Raw genomic sequence first — 24,631 nt, 5'->3', positions numbered from 1 at the left:
ATCAAACATCTTAAGTTTTTTATATGTGGCTTTTACATTAAGCAAGTTTGACCATCCCTCTAGTAGTACAATGTGTAGAGTGCTGAAATCCTTGTTTATTGTATGTAAAATACACTAACAAACATTTAGTATAAATTAAATTACTACATGAGAGAAAAGAAGTAAATGTAAAAGGATGGATAAATATTCACAGTTGCAGTTAATGCAAAAATAAATTGTTTGGTGGTTATGAAATAATGCTATGGTTAGGTTTAAGAGGATGTGAGTTGATAGTTGATTTTTAAAAAATTGTTCTTGAATCTAGAAGTGCCAGACTTCAGGATTCTGCATCTTTTGTCTGAAGGTGGCAGTGAGAAGAGTTGTGACCAGGTGATGGAGGTTCCTTCATGATGGTGGCTGCTTTCTTGAGGATAACGCCTCAAACCGTGCATCTTGGCGCCTCACAGTTTGGCGGGCAGCAGCCTCCTTTGAAGAAGACCGCAGAGCCCACCTCACTGACAAAAGGCAAAGGAGGAAAAACCCAACACCCAACCCCAACCAACCAATTTTCCCTTGCAACCGCTGCAATCGTGTCTGCCTGTCCCGCATCGGACTGGTCAGCCACAAACGAGCCTGCAGCTGACGTGGACTTTTTACCCCCTCCATAAATCTTCGTCCGCGAAGCCAAGCCAAAGAAAGACTTCACATAGATGAATAGTGGATGAGAGGTCTGCACTATCAAAGAGATATGACATATGTTGATAAAAAGGTATTTATGTTTCTAATTACCAGATTTACCTTGGTGACAAACAAATTTAGTTTGTATTGACCAAATGTATAGGGAAATATCCACTGGTAAAAGACACTGTTTTTGCAAAGCAAGTGCTGGTGTGAAGCAATTGAATTTGTCGCTTGCTGGCAACAAGTTGCACTTAGCGTGTGGGAATTTACCAAAAGAAATAAGTTTGATCCATCATGACGAGATCCTGATAGCATTGTTCACTCTTAAATTTCCCTCATGAGTATGTTGGCCAGTTAGGAGTTGCAGAGGATGAAAATTGTTGATCACTCTCCATGAGAAAGGCCAATGGGTTTATGCAGGATCTTGACCTAAAATATTAACATGGACCTTTTGGATCTGTTGAAGCTGCCTGATCCACTGAGTTTTGTTCCAAAATTGACCATACTTAGAACATACAAGCTATATAGACTATTTATGGTTATAATCAATTTATTTATTTATTTATTTCAGCTTAAAATTATTGATGGTTAAATCTTAACAATTAATTCTAAAAATCATTAATGTATAAGTTCTAATCCATCTTGTTACTCCCACCCAGTTCAGCTTCATTTATAACCATTCCAAAGCATCTAACAAGCGTAGTTATCTAGGAGCTCAAGTGTAGCCAATGTAAAAATTACTACAATTATTGCTTCCAGCATAATTGTAGTATAATTGTATACACAACAAACAGTAATTGCTTTATTACAGATATTACAACAAATAACTTAACGACCTTATCAAAACTTCACACTGAATCCACCAAACATATTTCATCCACCTTGGGCTTCAATCGATGACTCGTGTCTTCTATTAATTGAAATGAATCGATTTGAATCTGATGTAAATTTCTTCACAAAGCCAAAAACTTGTTCTTTTGTACAAAATCAATAATCAATCACATCAATGATGATTAAACATAGTCCTGTTGGGGTAAAAGGCAGGGCCAAATGTTCAAGAGAGACGTAGTTTTCAGGAGAGATTATGAAGTTGGTTCGAGATAAGAGGGAGGCCTACATTAAATACAGGAAGCAAGGGATGGACGAGATGCTTGCAAGATACATAGATTGTAGGAAGAACATTAAGAAGGAAATTAGGAATGTGAGGTGGCTATAGCGAATAGGGTAAAAGTAAATCCTAAGGGTTTTTACAAATAAGTGAATAGCAAAAGGAGAGTGAAGGATAGAATTGCTCCACTAGAGAATTGGAGCGGACGAATGTGTGAGGAGACAAATGAGATGGGGAAGATATTGAATGAATTCTTCTCATCGGCATTCACTAAGGAAAAGAATATGTAATTGTGTAGGATAAGTGGGGCGAAAGGGGTAATTATGGAAAAGATGGGGATTAGGAAAGAGGGGGTGTTGGAACTTCTGAGGTATATAAAGGTGGATAAGTCTCCAGGTCCCGATGGGATTTTCCCGAGGACCTTGAGGGAAATCAGGGAGGAAATAGCAGAATCTCTGACAGTGATTTTTCAACAGTCACTGGAGGGAGGTGTGGTGCTGAGGGATTGAAGTGTTTCAAATGTGGTTCCTCTGTTTAAAAAGGGCTCTAGGTGTAGGCCCAGCAATTATCGGCCAGTAAGTTTGACGTTGGTGGTGGGTAAACTAATGGAAAGTATTCTTAGAGATAATATGTATCAGTATCTAGAGGGGCAAGGATTGATCAGGGACACCCAACATGGGTTTGTGAGGGGAAGGTCATGTTTGACAAATCTTGTTGAATTTTTTTGAGGAAGTGACTAGAAAGGTTGATAAAGGTAGAGCAGTAGATGTGGTCTATTTGAATTTCAGTAAGGCTTTCAATAAGGTTCAACATGGAAGGTTGGTGAGGAAGGTTCAGGCATCGTTCTTTGAAAGTGGATTCTCATGTAGATAGGGTGGTGAAGAAGGCTTTTAGTATGCTGGCCTTTATAAATCATAGCATGGAATATAGGAGCTGGGAGGTGATGTTGAGACTGTTCAAGGCATTGGTGAGGTCAAGTTTGGAATATTGTGTGCACTTCTGGTCTCCAAATTATACGATAACAATAAGGTAGAGAGGGTGCAGAGAAGATTTACTAAAATGTTGTCTGGATTGTAGTATCTAGAATATTGAGAGATTGAGTAGACTGGGACTTTATTCATTGGAGCGTAGAAGGTTGAGGGGGGGGAATCTGATAGGGGGATAGAGTAGATGTGAATAGGGGAGGAGAGATTGCAATGAGCCGTCATAAGTTAAGGGTTGGGGGCAAAACTTTAGAAGTAACATAAAAGGAAGCTTCTTCCCTCAGAGAGTGGTGGCTGAGTGGAATGACCTTCCGGAAGAGGTAGTTGCAGCAGGTCAATTTTATCATTTAAAAGGAGGTTGGATGAGTACATGGATGTGAGGGGGTTGGAGGATTATGGGCAGGGAGCAGGTAGGTGGAACTAGTGGAGTTCATTTAAATCTGCGGACTAGAAGTTCCGATATGGCCTGTTTCCGTACTGTAATTGTTATATGGTTATAATTATCGGCTTGCACTTACAACATTTAGTCTAAAATATGCAAAGACACATTGAACATATACATAATGCAGTGACGTGCTCCTTTTAGAGTAAAATTGGGCCAAAGGCCATAAAAAAGCCTTTGGCTTGGATTTAAATTTTCTGCAGGAAGAGATGCCAGATAAAGGGACATGGTCAACACATAATATTGTCATTTAACCTGCTACTTTTAAGTAGTGAATATATTCAAAAATGTTTCATGTACATACCCTTAAAACCAGTGTTACAACCAATAAAACTATGTTGAAAATTGCAGCTCTTCCAGAGTTTATCCAATTGTGTTCAATTTTTAACTGATTTGCAATTAAATTGTGAATGATGAAATCTCATATTCCTGTCTTTCAAAATTTCTTCAGCCATTTATTAAGATTACAGCATGAAAAAGCTCACTTAATTCTTCCCGAAAAATACAAATAATTTGTTGAAGTTATCTTTCATCTTGAATATACTATACTGAATACAAATTGCCTGAATATTCCATTCACATTAGCTACAGATTTAGATTTCTTTGGTTAACATTTTAAATTTGAAACAAAATAAGTTTTATTTATTTGCTGTTTCAGTGATATTTGGCACATTAGATAAGAGTTGAGGAAGCGATAAAAACATTCATGAAGGCATATCTAGTTACGGAGCCGGCACTGGTTTGCAATAGAAAGGCCTCAAGTTTTGTAATAAATTTTGTGATTCAATGAACAGAGCAAACTACAGACTGAAATAATATGTGGAAAAGCTCAAAGGTATTTGGCTCAGATTAATTTCAGTCACGGTATCTTGCCATCGAAGGATCAAGAAGCTGGAAGTAAAAACTGAGGAATCAATGGGCCAGATTGTGCTGGACCAGCCTTGTCACCTTGACTCATCTCTAGGGAAGTATGAATGTCTGGAACACAGAAGGCTGCAGTAAGAAGCAAACCTACTTAATTCCTTCAAAGGCATTATATATGACACTCTGCCTGAAGATGGAGGCCAATGTCATATAAAGAAACACATTGCCCTGGCCACAATTTCTTTTTGTTGCTAACATCTGGCAGAAGCCTTATAAAGTCCAGCACCTCCAAATTCAAGAATCATATTCTACAGCTATCAAACTCTTGAACCTCCTTATTATGACTCCAGAATAACCTAAGATCTGTCTGCACTACTAACTCAGACCATATTTCATGTACTACACAACCAATAGTGAATATTTTATTTTCCTTTGATATATTTTTCTCCCTTTTTGTTATATGCTCCTGGGAAGCTGCATCTGTATATTGTACTTGCGTATACAATATACTGTGATGGAATATTTGGGAATGTTTTGGGGAGATAAATTGGTAAAATTAGAGGTTACACACATACTCACTTTAAAACAGATCTTATATGAAATATTGGTGAATTCATATTCAGTAACTTTACAGAAACTATGGAGAATGCTATGCACATTTCACAAGTAGGTGCTCATTGAAATTATGTCATGAAATGATTGGGACTATTGTCTTGGAAGAACAGCCAGAGCTAGGTTGTCTGTTTTGTACCTTTTTACAAGGCTTTTGACCTCTCTGCAAAGTGCTCACTCAGAGGTCATTGAGAGGTTATTTACCTAAAACAACAGATGGACCAGAAGAATAACTCCTATTGTTTGCTGGAGAAGGAGGGGTTTTGCAAGAGAGGGAGAGAGAGGACATGCTGCTGGCAGTTTGAATCTCAGATAGAGACAGAAAGAAGTCTTTTGACTGTATGTGACACAGAAAACTGTAACAAGCCAGGAGATGCTTGTTGGAACTGAAACAGAAGCTCCAGATTGGGAGATGGCTTGAAGTGCAATCTGTCTGATGTTTCTCTTGGAATAATGGGAACAGAAAGGAAAGAAAGAGGTTATCATCTGGAGAACCCTGGCGGGGCAGGTTTCATCAGCAAGCCATTGAGGTGACGAATGGTGGTACCTCAGTTGTGGAAATCCTGGAAAAACACATCTCTGCAAACTTACAAGAACTTTTCTTAAATACACATGCATTTAGAATTAGAAGGGGGTTAAGTTGGATTAATTAAGTTAAAGTTTGATTCTGTTTTCGTGTTTAAAGATAATTAAAAAGAACTTTTGTTTAAGTAACTACTTGTGGTGAATATCTACTGCTTCTGGGGTTTGGGCTCCTTTGGGCTCGTAACAATACTTAAACTGAAAGGCTCATGCTATTGTTCACAAAATCCAATTGGTTGTAGCAATAAGAGTGACACTGAGTGACACTGAGTTTTCTCCTGAAAAATGTGGTCATCAACCTCTGAATGCCGAGTTAGCGTTGCATATCATACTGAAATATCAAATTAAACAACATAAGAGAGCTGCTATGTCATAATAAAAGGGTGTTTAATGGATGATTTATGTATGCAATGAAATTAATTTTGAATGCCAACAGGTCCAGTGGAAATGCACATTTTTAAAAATTGAGAACTAGAATAGGTTTTATTTATTGGAGGCATATACTTTAGAGGCAGGAAGGATGGATGAGGACCCTTTAATTGTGGCTGATAAAAAGGTATTTTTTTAATGCTGGTCTTTGTGCGAATGTGGTAAAAAGAAAGGAATTTAATCCTGCAAAGTCTGTACTTTGGAAGAAGGGCCATGTTTTCTTTTCGCGTCCTGCAATACAAAGTTTTTCTGGGGAATAATCAGGCAAATGAGATGGAAGTTTTAGAATTTGTGAACTCTCTTCCAAATAATAAAATGGATCCAACTGGTTGATTTATTAACGGCAGATTGAGAAGATGCAAATGTCAATGATACACCAGGAAGTTGCTCACCTTGGTGATCATCATCAGGTTACCAGCGATCTTGAAGCTGCTGCCTTTACCTGAAGATGAAGAAGACTATTTGAAAATTGTTTTTTTTTTCTTTAGGGGAGGCAGGGGTTTTTTCCTTCTATTTCCCCAGACATGAACCACCTAGTGACGAGAGTCGCTTTCCACACGATCGAGGGCAGTAGTACTTTTTTTAACAGTACTTTTTTCTATATTTCCTTCCTTTCTCTTGATGGAGATGCCAGTAGTTAATGATTTTATGGTGTGGGAGGTCTGGGGCGGGGGGGGGGGGGGGTGAGTTATGAATTTTCTGAATTTAATATAATGGCAAATAGTAAAACTTTGAATTTTTAGTTATAATGTTAATGGGCTTAATAATCTCATTAAAAGAAAGAGTGTGATCTTATTTGAAGAAAATTAGAGTTGATATTGCTTTTTTTTAAACAGGAAATTCATTGATCTAAGAAAAAACATCAAAATTTTAAAAGAGAGTTGGACAAGTGGTAGCTTCAACTTTTAACTCTAAAGCTGGAGGTGTAGCAATTTTATTTAAAAAACATTACCTATTAAAATTCATAAAGTGATTACTTATCCTGTGCAAAGGTGTGTATTAGTAAATTGTTAAATTTATTCTGAAGATTGGACTTTTATGAATATTTATGCATCAAATATTAGATGATGAAAGGTTTATTAAGGATACATTTATGTATTTAGCTGAGACTTGGTAGGAGGGGATTTTAATTGTTGTTTGGATCCAGTTTTGGATAAAACAACCAAATCTGTTATTTGAGCCAACACAGCTAAGACAATCCTGAATGTTATGAAAGATTTGAATTTAATAGATATTTGGAGATTAAACCCTAAAGAAAGAGACAATTCTTTTTATTCTCATTGATATGATTCTTACACTAGGATAGATTTATTTTAATCTCAGCTCAATTGCAAGGAAATGTTATGAATGTAGACTATAAGGCTACAATTTTATCTGATCATTCGCCACTTTTAATGATGTATTTATTTTTAGAAAAGGAACTGTTTACAGATGGTGACTAAATTCAACATTGTTAAAAAGGACAGATTATTGTGAATCTATAAGAAAGGATATTAAGGAGCTTTTTGAATTAAATTCAAAATCTGTTTTTAATAAATTTATTGTGTGGGATGCATTAAAGGCATATTTAAGAGGACATACAAGTTTTACATCGAAAAATTAAGAAAGATTATATGACAGAGGTTGATCAATGAGAAAGGGAAATACAAATTTGGAAAAGACATTTCAAAAAACCAGATAAGAAAAGAAAGCAATTAATAAAGAAAAAGTTTCATTTTAATGCAATTCTAACATATATGATTGAAAAACTGATTAATAGAACTAAGCAAAAGTAAATTAGGAGAAAAAGCTCAAAGTTTTAGCTTGGCAATTAAAACTGAACAATCTTCTAGAATAATTAATAGTGTACGGTAGAGTTCAAAGATGATTACTTATAATCCTAAAGAAATTAATGATGTACTTAACATTTATTTATTTATTTATATAGATCATTTACTGGAGATGTAAGTAAGATTGATAAATTTCTATCTCAGATAAATTTATCTAGCTTGACATATCAAGATCAGAAAAAATTTGGATGCTCCTTTTATAAATTAATGAAGTGCTTAGTTCATTACAAAATGGTAAATCTCCAGGATAAGATGTTTTTCCTTCTGAATTTTGTAAGGACTTTTTAATACCTCTCTTTACAGAGGTGCTAAAGCAGGAGACAGACTCCCATTCTTTACTGGATTCTTTTTCAACAGCAATAATTACAGTTATACCAAAGAAAGATAGAGACTTGTTAAATCATGCATCTTATCATCCAATATCTTTCTTGAATGTAGATTATATAATTGTTAGCAAATAAATTATTTATATGTTTGCCTGATTTAATTCATATGGATCACACAGGATTTCTTAGAAAATGGTACTCTACGGACAATATTGCAAGATTAATTAATTTAATTCAGAAGAGAGATTATACTATTGCAATTTCTTTGGATGCAGAAAAAGCTTGATAGATTGGAGTGGAACTTTTTGTTTAAAGTATTGGATAAGTTTGGTATTGGTTCTACATTTATAAACAGGGTTAAAGCCTTATATAAAAATCCTGTGGCAAAAGTTATTACTAATGGCCAAATTTCTACTTCTTTTCCATTAATTTGATCAAGTTAACAAAGTTGTCCTTTGTCACTGGCTTTATTTATTTTAACAACTGAACCTTTAGCTGAACTTATTAAACAAGATTTTAAGATCAAGGGAATGAAGGTGAATCAAGAAGAATATAAAATTAATTTATTTGCTGATAATGTTTTAGTTTATTACAATTACAGATTAGATTAAAAGAATATGGGTAAGTCTCTGGTTATAAAGTTAATTGGGGAAAAAAAGCATGATTATGCAAATTTTACAGTAGTCACAAAATTTAGGTGACTAGATGTACATATTAAATATTAAGGCATTAGAATTGATAATGAATTGAGAGTTTTAAATAAATTTAATTATTTACCTTTGCTTAATAGAATTGTTGCTGACGTTAAAAAGTGAAATAATTTACCTATTTCTTTAATATTCCAATTCCTTCAATTTTTTTAAGGATTTAAATACAGCGGTTAGAAAATTTTTATGGAAATATAAAATGCCAATGGTCTCTGGAAAAATTGACTTGGAAGTATCAATTAGGGAGTTATGTTTGAAACATTTAAGTTGTGGAATAATATTGATAATTAAATTGGTATGAAAGCTTTAATATCGAGGAAAATGCCTCTAGGGTCAAAATAGTCTTATTCCTTTTTCAATGGATAATCAATTCTTGAGGATTTGGAGACGGGTGGGCATTAAGAGGACTGGAGATTGTTTTGAGGATGAGAGATTTATAATATTTGAAAGAATGAGGGAAAAAATTAAAGTTAAATCTTTCTTATCTGGCAAAATAGGTTCTATTTTGAATTTACTTAATCCAAGTAAAATAGAATTACTGATTTGTAATACGACTGTAAATAAATTTATTTCAGTAATGTGTAACTTATTTCAAACTAAGGCCCCCAAAATTGGGGTGCATAATATCAAGATTAAGATGGGAAATAAATTTAAATACTCAAATTGGGGGAAAGGATTGGATGGATTTGTGTAAGAATAATATGACTAAACAAAAAATGTAAGATATAGGTTAGTTCAATATAATTTTTTTACATCAATTATATTTGACTCCACAAAAATTAAATAGATTAAATCCTGCTGTGTTAGATTTATGTTTTAGATGTAGATCTGAGATTTGAAACTTTTTGCATTCAACTTGGCCATGTCCTAAAGTTAGACAATTTTGGATAGGGGTAGGTAATTTTTTTGGGATGAATTACTGGGGTCAAATTCCCATAGGATCCGATGTTATTTTTACTGAGTAATATTAAGGCTTTAAGGACAAAATATCATTTCCTGATGTAGTCCAACTTAGTCCTTCCATCAAAAGACAACAGGAATATCCTTCATAGTGATATATTATCAGTTCTTGCCCTTTCATAGTTTAATGCAGAAAATAAATCAGACTTATGCTATATTAAAAACAAAACACAACCATGTGGAGAAAATTCATTTTATAATCATTTACAATGAAAACATCATTTAAAATATTTACATTGAGATCCTTCAGTAAAAAGATTGATGAATGAAACAGAAAAGGTAGTATACAAGCAATAGTCTAGAGTGTTGAAGCAACAAAGATAATAGCTAGGTATTAGCAACAATATGACAATTTTACAAAATATAGATGGATGTATAGTTTTATTCTCAATGCACTTTTTTATCTGAAATTTTAATACAACACTTCCATTGTAGTGATTGCCTGTTGAAGCATCAAAACAGTGCAATAGTTAACAGCCAACTCTTGTGAATGAAATTAATACATTGAAATAGAAGTACAACATGAAACTTCAGAAATGTACAACCACAACTGGTCTGAATGAGAACATGATACCTTTGTATAAGTATTCAGAGGTGTGCGCCACTGTAAATTGCCTACAAAGCGTACATTATTTCAGGAAAGAACCTGGACAACAGCAAAAGCTGTGGAATTTAACCTTCTCAAATTTGACGTGTATAGTAGCTCATGCTAGAACTATCGGTTTGGCTAATAATAAGTAATAAAATTACTTAAAAACATACTACCAGCTTCTTGCATCGATAATTAGTATTTAAGAGCAGCAAGACATGGTTGTAAATACTGTATGTTAAACGAGGGAACACACAAGTGAATCATGTCATCGTAACATTGCAACATGAACTGGCATCCTAGTTGACATGTACAGGTAAACCAATTGTTACGTCTTCAACTTCAGAACAAGCTCAGCATTTGTGGTTCTGTACAGTTTTTAATTAGCAGTGGCCTCTGGGGAACTCTTCCTCTTCTTGCTTTTGCTTTTGTCATTGTGGTCCCTTTTATCATGATCTTTAACTCGATGGTGTTTATCCCATTCCACGTCTTTTTCTCTTTCCTGACCCTTCTCTCTGTGCTTGTCCTTACTCCAACCCTTTTCTCTGTCACTATCGTGATCTTCATTTTCCGATCTACTCTTTTCTTTATCTTTACTTCGCTCCCTTCTTGAATCCACGCCATCGTGGCTCCTTTCCCGATATCGGTCCCGATCTTTATCTCTGTGCCTGTCCTCATGACTTCGTCTCTTTTCTCTGTCTCTCCCTTTATCACGGTCTCGGTCTTTATATTTGTCCCTGTCTCGTTCAGACCCTCGATCCCAGTATTTGTCCCTCTCTCTTTCTTTGTGCCGATCTTTTCTTCGATGATAATCACTATAAAACCTATGTCTATGATGCCTGCCATGTTCCTTGCTGAGATTATGCTCTGATCTTTGACTATACCTATCCCAAGAATCACCACGATGCCTTTCTTGTCTGTGGTTTTCCTTGAGAGGTCGGAAACCCACTGCTCCTGAACCTGGTACATATCTGTTAACATCAATTGGGTGGTCAGAGGCGAAAGACGGCATTCTCTGTCCATGTGCAAGATGCAGAAGACCCAAATGGTGCTGCGGTGGACAGGGAATTGGTGGTAGCCAAGGCATCATGTGATTTGAGCCCAAGGCATGTGCTGGACCAAAATCTGGAGCATGAAACCTCAACCGAGGATCAGTTTGAAGGCTAAACGGTGGTGGAGGAAGTGGTGGGCCCCGAATTGGCATGAACGAAGGCATCAAATGACCTGGTTGATAATTGGCAGCAGGTATAGTTCGCTGAAATGGAAAAACAGAAGGGTGACCTTGAACTTGGGTAAAGTTGTGTAGTTGTGATACTGGTGGAGGGAAGATGTTTCCACTTGGGACTGGGCTACCTGAAGGACCACTACTTGGTAATGTGGTGGGCACAGTTGACACACGAGTTTGATTGTGTGCAGACACTGCATTTGAACTGAATTCAAAATGCGCACCTGTACGTGGCCCATGAAAAGAGGGTAATGGGACATTTTCTCTTCGCATTGACTGCACAGTCTCGATCGTATGCATTTCAACAATTACAGGATCAGAAGCAGTTTGATCTTGATGTAAAGAACTTGTGGATTCTGCTTCTGATACTCGATTTGAAATAATCGGAGAAGCCTCTGTAACACAAGGCGTTGATTCCTGCAACAGTTTACTTGACTGTACACTTTGAGAATCAACAGTTTCTTCAGGAACCTGCTTTGTAGATCTTTTTCCTTGATCATTTTCTAAGGATTTCTTAACAACTTCCTCTGGATTGGTTACGTTTAAGTTGACATCCTCACATTTGTCTTTTCGGTTTTCCAAACACTGCTCCTCTGCATTATCCTTGTTTACTGTGGAACCACTTTGCTGATTTCGAACAGCTGCTTGTCTTGGGTCTCTGCTTACATTGACAACCTGTACAATGCTCGCAAGAGCTTCCTTTGTGGAATCTACCTCTTCTGCATCTGCACTGGATTCTAGTAGAGCTCCATCAACCTTGGTGCTCATTGTTTGAGTTGCAGAACCACAAGCTTCATTTTTCTCTTTTGAGGCTTCTATTTTCACCTTTTTTACTTTGTACTGATGCCGAAGTTTCTCATGCTCTTCTTTTTGATTGGACTGTGGTTTTAGAGCTGCAAGATTGGAAAGAAACACTTCGGTTGAAACATCTGGCGGCTTGTCTTTTAGTGTGAGAGTTGTAAGGAATCCAGTTGCCTTTGACATATCAGCAACTTTGGTATCCTCAATGTCATCTGCATTCTTATTTTCCTCTGGAAGTTCATGCAAGACATTTTTAGCACTCTCTTGTTCTTCATTAATTTCTCCGGTCTGAGATACATTAGATTCTTTTGTACCAACCGCAGGATCTCCCAAGTCAGGTCCAGAACTAGAGACAGATTTTGGTTCAGTTTCTTTATCTGCAACTCCTAAAAGACTCTGAAGAATGTCATCTAGTGGTCGATTGGATAATTCAAGGGATGTGGATTGGTTTTCCCATCCAACTAAAACTCCAGGTAGAAATCTCAACGGCTTTGTGGACAGAATAGGAACTGGCTCAGTTGGTGACGAAGGTGGAGTTTTCAAAAGTTGATGTTCTACAGGTGATGGCTGTTTGGGCTTGCTTCTAAACTTGGGCAACACAGAAGTGAAAGAGTTAAAAAACTGATTTTCTTCTTCTTCTTCTTCATCTTCTTCTTCTTCTTCTTCACCTTCATCTTCCACGCACTCTGCCTTGCTTTTCTTTTCTTGAGGCAAACTACCAGGCAGTTTCTCTGCCTCAGCGACTTCGTCAGAAGGTGAAGCACTAAATGATCTCTTCATCCTCTGGCGAATGATTAATCCAAGGAGCAGATTCTTGCGAACGACTTCTAGACCTGTAAAATTATTTTTTAAAAGTCACTTGTCACCATAGTTTATTGCTGCATTTATTCACATAATCAAAACAAGCCAATGCAACTAATTAGCTCCACAGGACACATAAATTGTACAGCTTAAAATAAAATGATGCAATATTTAGGTTCAACCTTTATTAATTACAAGTCATCCATTCAGTTATGCATTTTGCACTTAAAAGCTGTATTACAGTTTTAAAACATCGCTACAATGAAAGTTACATGTTACTTATAAAACTTTGGAACCTTGATATATGGTATATATAAAGCAATGGTACCAATCCCAAATTATATTTATGACTACAACCATTGACTACAGGGCTTTAATTTTAATATCAAATCAAGAAAACCTTCATCATATTTCAATTTATTTCAATGATAAAATCAAGGTTAGAGTAAACACATGTTTTAGAAAAGCCACGTCAGGTTTGATTGTTTTTCAGATGACGCTATCACAAATGGAACAAGGAATATACAAGTGATTGGGTTATTACGACCTCCCGTTTTAGTAAAATTGGATTGTCATTGTAAGGGATAGTATAGACAGGAGCGACTAAATGGTCACAGTTAACATTTCACACAAGCACAACACATGTCACTGCCCAGCAACAATCAGATACATTGGAAGAACTGAGAAGGTTTGTTACAGTCTGTTCCAGAATTCGATACATTTGCAAAGACATTGTGATTTTGCAAAGGGAGAACCATTCTGACTGCTGAACAGATTTATGAAGCAGCTCTTGTGGGCAGCCATTTTTGTGGAATTCAGAACAAAGCATGCTCTATGAATGACTAGACCTTTTTGGTGGATTGACCTGTGCCAGGAGGGTTTTTTGGATGGTGACTAACAGTGAAGGTCACTTGGAGAGACCGATGCCAGGGACTTGGAAGCTTTGTGGAGGCTGCCCAGTTTGAGTCTTGCCTACCAAAAGGACCAGGAGTGTTATGACTACAGCTCGTGTGGATGGATATTTCTTCAAAGCCAATGCAAGAAGAATTTGTGATTCTGTAGCAGCCACAACTCCAGTCTTCCCATCAGTTCAACATTAATTCTGGGCATCACATTTCAAAGGCCTACTGTTCAACACTGAATTTGAAAGATTGAACTTTGTAGATTTTGGTCTGGACTGTAATGGTTTGGGTATATCACACACACCCACACATACACTAGACACCTGTGCATAGCTGGGGATAGATTTATTGTTAAGGATAGTTTAACAGTTAAGACTGTAGTTTAGGAGAATTAGTGTGTGCGTGGCCATGCAAATGAGCCAAGCAGAAGTCTTTTGAAAGAGCTCTCCACAAAAAGTATTAAAAAGACGGTTTAAAAGCTCAAAAAAAAAGAATTTTATTGTCAAAAATGGATAGAGCGACCAAGAACAAAACCTGAAGATGTGACAGCTCAGCCAGGAACATTGAGTGGAAGCCTGATGAGGAGTGACTCAGCAGCCTTTGGAGCAGCTGAACCCAGCAGAGCTGGGGAGTTGGCCCAAGATAAAGCGTCCACCCAGAACATGATTGAAACTTTATGCATACGTTTTACGAGTATGGAACCACCAATGAGATATGTCAGAGAAGGTAATGGAAATTAAACAAGTTGGGGAAGACTTAAGTGAACAAATGACTCATTCAGAGGCTAAGCTGAACAAAACAGAAGACAGGCAGAAGGCATGGGAAGAAAAAGCAAAAATGTGGGACACAGGAAAGAAAGAACTGATGGACAAGATCGACCATATGGAAATTTTTAGCAGAAGTAACAATTTAAGAATCATTGGACTGAGAGAGGGAATTAGAGGGAAAAGTTGCGGTGAGTTTCTTTGAAACAAGGATCTCACAAATGCTGGGACAAAATAAGTTAAATGCAAACTGCAAATTGAAAGGGCTCATGGGACCTCAGACCCAGAAGAATGGGCAAACTGTGACCATGACCAGTTCTGGTCAGACTTTTAAGTTACCAGGAAAGAGGTGCGATCTTGGGAGCACCATATGAATAGGTACAAGGACTGCCTAAAGAAATCTCTTGGTGCCTGCCACATTGACCACCGCCAGTGGGCTGATAACGCCTCAAACCGTGCATCTTGGCGCCTCACAGTTTGGCGGGCAGCAACCTCCTTTGAAGAAGACCGCAGAGCCCACCTCACTGACAAAAGGCAAAGGAGGAAAAACCCAACACCCAACCCCAACCAACCAATTTTCCCTTGCAACCGCTGCAATCGTGTCTGCCTGTCCCGCATCGGACTTGTCAGCCACAAACGAGCCTGCAGCTGACGTGGACTTTTTACCCCCTCCATAAATCTTCGTCCGCGAAGCCAAGCCAAAGAAAAAGAATATGAATATTAGTGGTGGACAATGCAAAAGTAATGTTTTTTTTTCAAAGGAAAGGAATTTGACGAAGTAAAGAGACAACTGTGATCTAAAAACTTTAAATATTCAACGATTTATCCAGCAACCTTGAAGGTGGATGTCTCAGAAGGTTATCAATGAATTTTCAAGAATAAAGAAGTAGAAAAATTTTTAAGAAAGTTATGAAAAGATTAAAGTCGCCAGCTGAAAGGACTGAAAAGGCCATTTCAAAATGGGTCTAACTGAAGGATGTATTATTGATACTAAGTGTACCGAGCCATCTTGTTTTCACTGTTAAAAGAAAAGCCATTAGAGACCTCTGAAAAGACAGAAAGGTGGTAAGGAAAGCAGCAAGGTGGTGGCGGAAGGGGGGGGGGGGTGGGGGGGGTTGAGAGAAGATGGCACCAATGGGAGGGTTTCTTCTTCTTCGGAAGAACCCGCAGGCTTTGCAGGCTTCCGGGTACTATTGTAAATGGATGTGAGTGTGTGTTACTTAAAGGGGAAATATATGTGTTGGAAATATCTTTTAATAGGGAAATGTTATGACAGTATTTAGAAAATTAGAAAGATATTATTGCTATACAATAAGTGTGATAAAACACTAAAGTTTATTAGCCTTAACATTACTGGGATAAATGGTACAGTGAAGAGGAAGAGGGTCTTAGCATACTTGAAATTAAAAGTGGATATAATCTTTTTTTCAGGAAACACATCTTATCAAATTGGAACATGATAAATTAAAAAGAGGACAAGTAGGGCAAATAATATCGTCTTCCTCTGGTTCAAAGGCAGGGGCGGGGATAATCTAATTAATAAAAATACACTAGTGTTAATAGAAGATACCTTGATTGGTCAAGCCAGAAGGTATGAAAAATTGCAAAATTTATGGAGAAGCATGAACATTAATGAATATTTATGCTCCTGAATTATGATGATGAAGCCTTTATGAAGGACATATTCTTAAAAACAGCAGAGGGAAGACAAATATATTAGTTTAGACTTTAATTTCTGCTTGGACCAAATACTAAATAAATTGGCAAGAACACTAATATAACCATATAACAATTACAGTACGGAAACAGGCCATCTCGGCCCTTCTAGTCCGCACCGATTTAAGTGAAACTCCACTAGTTCCACCTACCCGCTCCCTGCCCATAACTCTCCAACCCCCTCACATCCATGTACTCATCCGACCTCCTCTTAAATGACAAAATTGACCCTGCTGCAACCACCTCTATCGGAAGATCATTCCATTCAGCCATCACACTCTGAGTGAAGAAGCTTTCTCTTATGTTACTTCTAATGTTTTTCCCCCAACCCTTAACTTATCACCCCTTGTTCCAATCTCTCCTACCCTCAAGGGGAAGAGCCTATTCACATCTACTCTATCTATTCCCCTCATAATTTTATCTTTCTTTGGCTTGGCTTTGCGGACGAAGATTTATGGAGGGGGTAAAAGTCCACGTCAGCTGCAGGCTCGTTTGTGGCTGACAAGACCGATGCGGGACAGGCAGACACGGTTGCAGCGGCTGCAGGGGAAAATTGGTTGGTTGGGGTTGGGTGTATTTTATATTTTTATACCTCTATCAAATCCCCCTCAACCTTCTACGCTCCAATGAATAAAGACGCAGTTTATTCAGCCTTTCTCCGTATTCTAGATACTGCAATCCAGGCAACATTTTAGTAAATCTTCTCTGCACTCTCTCTACCTTGTTGATATCCTTCCTATAATTTGGAGACCAGAACTGCACACAATATTCCAAACTTGGCCTCACCAATGCCTTGAACAGTCTCAACATCACCTCCTAGCTCCTATATTCTATGCTATGATTTATAAAGGCCAGCATACCAAAAGCCTTCTTCACCACCCTATCTACATGAGAATCCATTTTCAAAGAACGATGAACCATTATTCTAAGACCTCTGCATTCCTCAATGCCTTCCCCTTCATCCCTTATATCTTATTTTGATTATTCCTCCCAAAATGAAGCACTTCACACTTATCTACATTAAACTCCATCCGCCACCTTTCAGCCCACTCTTCTAAGCAGGCCAAATCCTTCTGCAGTCCCCGAAAACCATCCTCACTATCCACAACTCCCCCTATTTTTGTATCGTACACATATTTTCTCACCCAATTTACCACTCCATTATCCAAATCAATGTAAATGACGAACAACAAAGGACCCAACACTGATCCCTGAGGCACACCGCTCATCACTGGCCTCCATCCTGACAGACAGTTGTCCACCATGACTCTCTGGTGCCTATCTTCAAGCCACTGTTGAACCTATCTGACTATCTCAACATTAATCCCTAGTGCTTAAACCTTCCTCACCAACCTTCCATTTGGAACCTTTTTGAAAGCCTTACTGAAATTCAAATAGACCACATCTACTGCTCTACCTTCATCAACCTTTCTAGTCACTTCCTCAAAAAATTCAACAAGATTTGTCAAACATGACCTTCCCCTCACAAACCCATGTTGGGTGTCCCTGATCAATCTCTGCCCCTCTAGATACTTATACATATTATCTCTACGAATACATTCCATTAGTTTACCCACCACCAATGTCAAAATTACTGGCCAATAATTGCTGGGCCTACACCTGGAGTCCAAATGAGGGCGAAAGCAACAAAAACCGCAATTTCATATATGAAAGATCCAAATCTTATTGACGTATGGAGGTAATTAAATCCCACAGAGAGAGACGACTCTTTCTACTCAAGGAAGCACAACTCCCAGTTAAAAGAGTGATAAAAACAGAATATCTAGCAAGGCTTCTATCAGACCATTCTCCATTAATATTAACTATAGTAATGGAAAAGCAAGAGAATGTGTAGATGGTGTCTCAATTCTACATTGCTTAAAAGAACAGACTTCTGTAAATTTATAAAGATACATAGAAATATTTTGTGAAGCAAATCTGCCATCTACTAATAATAGTTTTCTGATATGGGGCACACTTATAGCATATTTAAGGGGAAAAATTGTATACTATACAAAGAATCTTAGGAGGGACCATATGGCAGAAGTAAACATTTAGAGAAGGATATTAAAGAATTAGAAAAAAAATCAAAGAACAGGGCTACATGAAGAATGCAGATTACTGGAGAATAAAAAGCTATAATACAATACCAACATTATAAGACTGAAAAAGCTACATTAAAAACTAAACAACAATACTATGAGTTGGGTGAACCCAACAAAGTTTTAGCTTGGCAGATTAAAACAGAGGAGTCATCAAGAATGATAAATGCTATAAATAAAGAAACAGACACTCTAGTATAGAAGCAAAAAGAAATTAACAACACTTTTATTCAATATTACAAAAAACTATACAAATCAGAATTACTAGGAGATTAGAACAAAATGGAAGAATTTTTGCTGAATGTCGAACTTCCAAGGCTGGTAGAGAAAGGATAGAATTAGATAATCCCTTCACAAGGGAAGAAGTCAAAAAGGCCCTGGGCACCCTAAAGCTTAATAAATCACTGAGAGAGGATGGATTTCACTGAGAAAGGATGGATTTCCACCAGAGGTTTATAGACAATTCTAAGAATTATTACTGCCCCTTTTAATGGATGTCCTGGGCCAAACTGAGGAAACAGACCCACCCGGAGTTATTCTCAACCACAATTATTAGTGTTATCAAAAAAGAATAGGGACCCACAAAATACTTTGTCATACAGACCAATATCCCTATTAAGTGCTGTTTATACTATACAAAACGGTCAACCAGTTTACCTATCTCGGCTGCACCATTTCATCAGATGCAAGGATCGACAATGAGATAGACAACAGACTCGCCAAGGCAAATAGCGCCTTTGGAAGACTACACAAAAGAGTCTGGAAAAACAACCAACTGAAAAACCTCACAAAGATAAGCGTATACAGAGCCGTTGTCATACCCACACTCCTGTTCGGCTCCGAATCATGGGTCCTCTACCGGCACCACCTACGGCTCCTAGAACGCTTCCACCAGCGTTGTCTCCGCTCCATCCTCAACATCCATTGGAGCGCTCACACCCCTAACATCGAGGTACTCGAGATGGCAGAGGTCGACAGCATCGAGTCCACGCTGCTGAAGATCCAGCTGCGCTGGATGGGTCACGTCTCCAGAATGGAGGACCATCGCCTTCCCAAGATCGTATTATATGGCGAGCTCTCCACTGGCCACCGTGACAGAGGTGCACCAAAGAAAAGGTACAAGGACTGCCTAAAGAAATCTCTTGGTGCCTGCCACATTGACCACCGCCAGTGGGCTGATAACGCCTCAAACCGTGCATCTTGGCGCCTCACAGTTTGGCGGGCAGCAGCCTCCTTTGAAGAAGACCGCAGAGCCCACCTCACTGACAAAAGGCAAAGGAGGAAAAACCCAACACCCAACCCCAACCAACCAATTTTCCCTTGCAACCGCTGCAATCGTGTCTGCCTGTCCCGCATCGGACTGGTCAGCCACAAACGAGCCTGCAGCTGACGTGGACTTTTACCCCCTCCATAAATCTTCGTCCGCGAAGCCAAGCCAAAGAAGATAAGATCCTAGTAAAAGCATTGGCTAATAGGTTAGGACAATATTTGACAAAACTGATACATACGAACCAAGCAAGATTTGTTAAAGGAAGACATTCCTCAAAAGTCTAGGAAGATTATTTAATATAATACACATGGCTAAATCTGAAAGAAATCCAAGTATTACAGTCTCCCTAGATGCAGAAAAAGCATTCGACCATTTGGATTGGCCCTTTTATTTAAAACACTGGAAACATTTGGTATAGGCAGAACATTTATAAATTGGATAATTTATACCATAAACCATAAGCTAAAATAATAACAAATAATCAGATGTTGGCAGTGTTCCCCTTGAGTAGATTAAGTAGAGAGGGATGCCCCCTGACCCGAGCGCATTTTATTTTAGTGATTGAACTGCTGGCAGAGATAATAAGGGATCCGGATATAAAGGGCTTCAAAGTCAGGCAAGAAGAACACAAAATCAGTCTTTTCGCCGATGATGTGGTATTGTGCCTATCAGAACTGGCTAAATCTTTGGAAAAATTACAAATAACATGAGAAAAATATAGAAGAATATCAGGCTACAAAATAAATATGGATAAAAGTGAGATAACACCATTAATATGAAAGATACCAAAAAGGAAGTAAATTTAAATGGAAGATTGATGGAATAAAATATCTTGGAATAACAACTGACAAAAATTTGCAAAATCTGTACAAAGTAAATTATGTTCCTCTTCTTGGGAGGATAGAAAGAGACCTACAGAAATGGAGAGACTTACTGATTACTTTGGTGGGAAGGGTTATTTGCATCAAAATGAAAATGATGCCAAGACTACAATACCTTTTTCAATCGCTGCCTATTCCGTTACCTAAAAACTTTTGTAAGAACTGAACAACCGTATCAGACAGTCCCTAAGGAATAAGGTACAAAGAATTGCATTGGAAAAACTGCCATGGGACTACTGGCTGAGAGGACTTCGACCTCCAGATTTCAAAAAATATTACTTAGCTGCACGGGCTAGATTTCTCGCAGCCTTCTTCACTGAAGACAACCCCCCCCCCCTCGTCTTGGGTTCAAATGGGAATCTCCTCAATTGAGGAGGGGGAAGCAAAGGACTTTATCTATAAATGGAGTTTCAAATCACTAAAGAAAAAGACAGATAACCCCATTCTAATACATATGATTAGAGCATGGCAAGAAATTAATGAATGTACAGGGAAAAAAGTAGGGATATCAATAAAAGCACACTGTTGTGTAAAAATGTGTTATTGCCTATGAACATAGGCAATAGAATATTAAACTCATGGTATGACAAAGGTATATGATTATATTAAGGACTGTTATACGGAAGGAACTCTTATGTCCTTTGAACAATTAAAACACAAATACAGAGTGGCCAATGTTTTCTCCAGCTTAGATCGTTCCTAAGATGGGGACCCAATGATGACCCCATTTGAAATGAGTGAAACTGAATAAACTGTTTTGGATGGGGAATACATGCAAATTTATAACCAAAATGTATATGCTCTCCAGAGTGAAAGTGCAAAAGCGAATTGCAGAGGTTAAAGGAAAGATGGGAGTCGGACTTGGGTCTGGTGATTTCAGAAAGCAGCTGGTCAGATTGGTGTAAGGACAGCAAGACATCAATTATAAATGCAAGATAGGGACTGGTTCAGTTTAATTTGTTTTTTTACACCAATTATATCTTACCTCACAAAAGTTATACAGATCGAAAGCTGAAATTTCAGAGATGTGTTTCAGATATGAATCTGAGACAGGAACATTTTGACATGCCAAATGTGTGAAAGTGAAGCCATTTTGGCAAGAGATTGCAGAAAAGTTAACCAGGATAACATGAGTGGCCTTCACGGGTGACCCAGAGCTATGTCTAATTAGGTAATTTCATGGAAATAAGCAAGAAATTGACCAAATATCAAATCTCAGTTATAAAAATAGCACTGGCGATAGCGAAAAAAAATGTATTGCAATCCCTTGGAAGTCTGACTCCCCTCTACTTATAGCATGATGGACTGAGGAAATGAACAGCTGGATTCCTATGACAAAAAAAACCATATATAATTTAAAGAATAAATATGATTCTTTTCTAAAGGTCTGGCAGCCATACCTGGACACACAGGGTGAAAAGGAATAAAAAGGAACAAAGAAGGGTATAAAAGTAACTATTATATAATCAAAAATGTAGTTTCCCCAACTGTATATCCTTAAAATATTTGTAAGCTCTGATGGGGAATGGATCTGTATATATGGAAGGAAGAGGGGCAGGGAGGGAGGGACTGTTTTGTTTTTGTTTTTTGTGTTTGTGAGAAAAAGTCTAATATATTCTATATTTAAAATGTCACCATGTAAAATTTTTGGAAAAAAAACTAAAATATTTAAAAAAAAGAAATAAAATTAGTGTTTTAAAATTAAACACTGCCTATTGCTGCTCGTTACAAACGGTTCGTAACAGAAGAGTAATTAAGACCCACAACAATTAACCCAGCGCAGGCGGCCTTCCTTTCTGTGGGCTTTTAAAATCCTTTCAACAGCATTACACTTTCAGAAATGATTTCCGTTATCTTCAGATTAAGCAGCAAAAGAGTGAGCCAACAATGGCTTTTTCTGAATAGAAATCAGGCTGTATAAAATAAGAAAACTTCTCTAGACTCTTGAAGCTAAAACTTGTTCAACAATTAAAATAATTTAAATATCTTCAACTGCTTGACTGCCAGTGGTGAAGCAGATCATAACAATTTCCCTTGGTGAACAGGAGCAATGTTCCCAATGATCAAGAATTACCAAATTTTATTCACTCAACAACAACACAATAAAAAAATTAACAGCAGTTACAAAAACTCACCTGGCCCATCAAATGGTAGGAGTCGATAAGGAATTTTTTCCAAGGCACCCAATGGAATAAGATACATGTCTTTAACTTGTTTCACGTTATTGGCTACTACTCCATATCGTTGTCTGCTGTTGAAGTATGCATAGAGTGAAGTGTACATAATCTGATCTTCCTCAGTCACAGGACAAAAACGTATGACACAAATCTCCTGTTGAAGCAATGGATATTCTGAATAAATATTGTTTATGAATAAAAACCATGATTAATTAATAAATTAAATAATCTGTTAACTGACCTATATGGGACAAAAACTTTGGTTTAATTCCTGTAAAAGAAAACCTGCATTTTGTTTTAATTTTGGAACAGTGAAAACAAGAAAAATATGAAAACTATTTGTGTTGCAAACAGTCACTTTGTGTATAAGCCAAATGTAGCATTTTGCATAAACCAATAATACTATGAACAAAAGGCTATTCGTTTAATTATCCCATAAATAACAAGGACAATTCTTTATATAATTGATTTAAAATTTTGCTAATCATCTTGACAATGATCAAGATGTTGATAGTCTATGTAAAATTTGTGAACATTTAAGGTGGTCGAAGAGATTTAACAGATTTATCAAAGGCAACTTTTTTTTCAACAGAGACTGGTGGCTGTGTGGAATAGGCTGCAAGAGGATGTAGATGAGGTACGTACTATTGCAATGTTTAAGAAAAAATGGACAGATAAATGGATAGGTTTAGAGGGATATGGCTAAACACAGGCAGGTGGGACTAATAGTTAGGACATGTTGGTCAGCGTGGGCAAATTGAGCTGAAGGTCCTGTTTCCACATTACATAACTCTTACCCTTTTTACACAGAGATCCCACTAAATTGGCATGTCAACGACCTGTGTTTACAGCCAGGTCAGATCAGAGCGTTCACACTGAACCAAGAAAAGCGGAATCAGTACAACCTTTTACATAGGGACCCGGCATCCTGGTACAAAAGGAGGCCGGGCCTGCAGCATTACAGCGTAGGCGTCCTGGGAAGGTTGGTAAGCCTTTTACACTGGAGCTGCTATGAGAGGCATTGGCTCTGATACTTGATGGGTAAGTACTGGGATGAAAATGACACCCGCCCCATCCTGGTTTTGTTGCATTCACAGGTAAATGATGTGGTTAAAAGCCTGTTAATTACTGTCTTTCAAGGGCACGTAAAACAGCCTTATGATGTATCCAAAGTTTGCCATTGTAATCTGAAGTAGTATTTACCAGCACATTAAACCTAAATTTTACCCATTACTGACACATAAGTGCAATTTAATTTCTCCAAATTTGCAAACTACAAAGAGCAGCATGTTGAAATAATGGAAACTTACATGATTACATGGTCCTTTTTACATGTGGAGTCAGGTATAATCAACACATGATTAGTTTTCATTCGATAAAAGTGGTAAAAAGCAGGTTTGCTTTCATTAGGCGAGCCATTCAGTACAAGAATAAGGAAGTCATGTTGCAGCTATGTAAAACTTTGGTTATCTGCACCTGTGAAATACCGTGTGCAATTCTAGTCGCTCTATTATAGAAAGGATGTGAAGGCTTTGAAAAGTGTACAGAAAAATATTATCAGAACACTCCCTGATTTAGAGGGTATGAGTTATGGAGAAAAGGTGGACAAACTTGAGTTGCTTTCTTTGAAGTATCAGAAAGTAAGGGGAGACTTGACAGAAATTTATAAAATTATGAGATGCATTGATCGGGTTGACAGTTAGAATCTTATTCCGGGGGAAAAAAATGTTAGATACCGGAGGACATGTGCTTAAGGTGAGAACAAAGTTTTAAGGAGATGGCAGGGATCATTTTTTTTAAAGAGTATGTAAGGTGCTTGGAATGGGCTACTAGGGGTAATGGTGGAAGCAGATAGGATAGTAGCATTTATGACTCTCCTAGATAGACACCTGAACATGCAG

The 24,631-nt window shown here is 37.5% G+C and overlaps 1 protein-coding gene and 1 long non-coding RNA gene across 10 annotated transcripts in view; one reads left to right on the top strand and one right to left on the bottom strand.

The window, feature by feature from the left end:
* Positions 1-589: 589 nt before the first annotated feature.
* Positions 590-24,630, top strand: LOC138736486 (uncharacterized). Its single transcript, XR_011340308.1, has 3 exons — positions 590-748; positions 23,323-23,367; positions 23,541-24,630. It is a non-coding gene; the product is annotated as an uncharacterized lncRNA (long non-coding RNA).
* phf3 (PHD finger protein 3) overlaps positions 9,725-24,631 on the bottom strand; it is a 151,337-nt gene continuing 136,430 nt past the window's right edge. For all 9 annotated transcript variants that reach the window (XM_069886101.1, XM_069886099.1, XM_069886105.1 and 6 more), the window contains 2 exons: positions 22,689-22,884; positions 9,725-12,950 (listed from right to left, as the gene is read on the bottom strand). In XM_069886101.1, the coding sequence (XP_069742202.1) occupies positions 10,471-12,950; positions 22,689-22,884 (2,676 nt within the window). In that variant the 3' untranslated portion in view covers positions 9,725-10,470. The remainder of the gene's footprint in view (positions 12,951-22,688; positions 22,885-24,631) is intronic.

Source organism: Narcine bancroftii, chromosome 6 (assembly GCF_036971445.1).
Source record: "Narcine bancroftii isolate sNarBan1 chromosome 6, sNarBan1.hap1, whole genome shotgun sequence".
Taxonomy (NCBI): Eukaryota; Metazoa; Chordata; class Chondrichthyes; order Torpediniformes; family Narcinidae; genus Narcine; species Narcine bancroftii.
The sequence above is the reverse complement of the archived record's forward strand: the minus strand, read 5'-3'. Positions and strand labels throughout refer to the sequence as shown.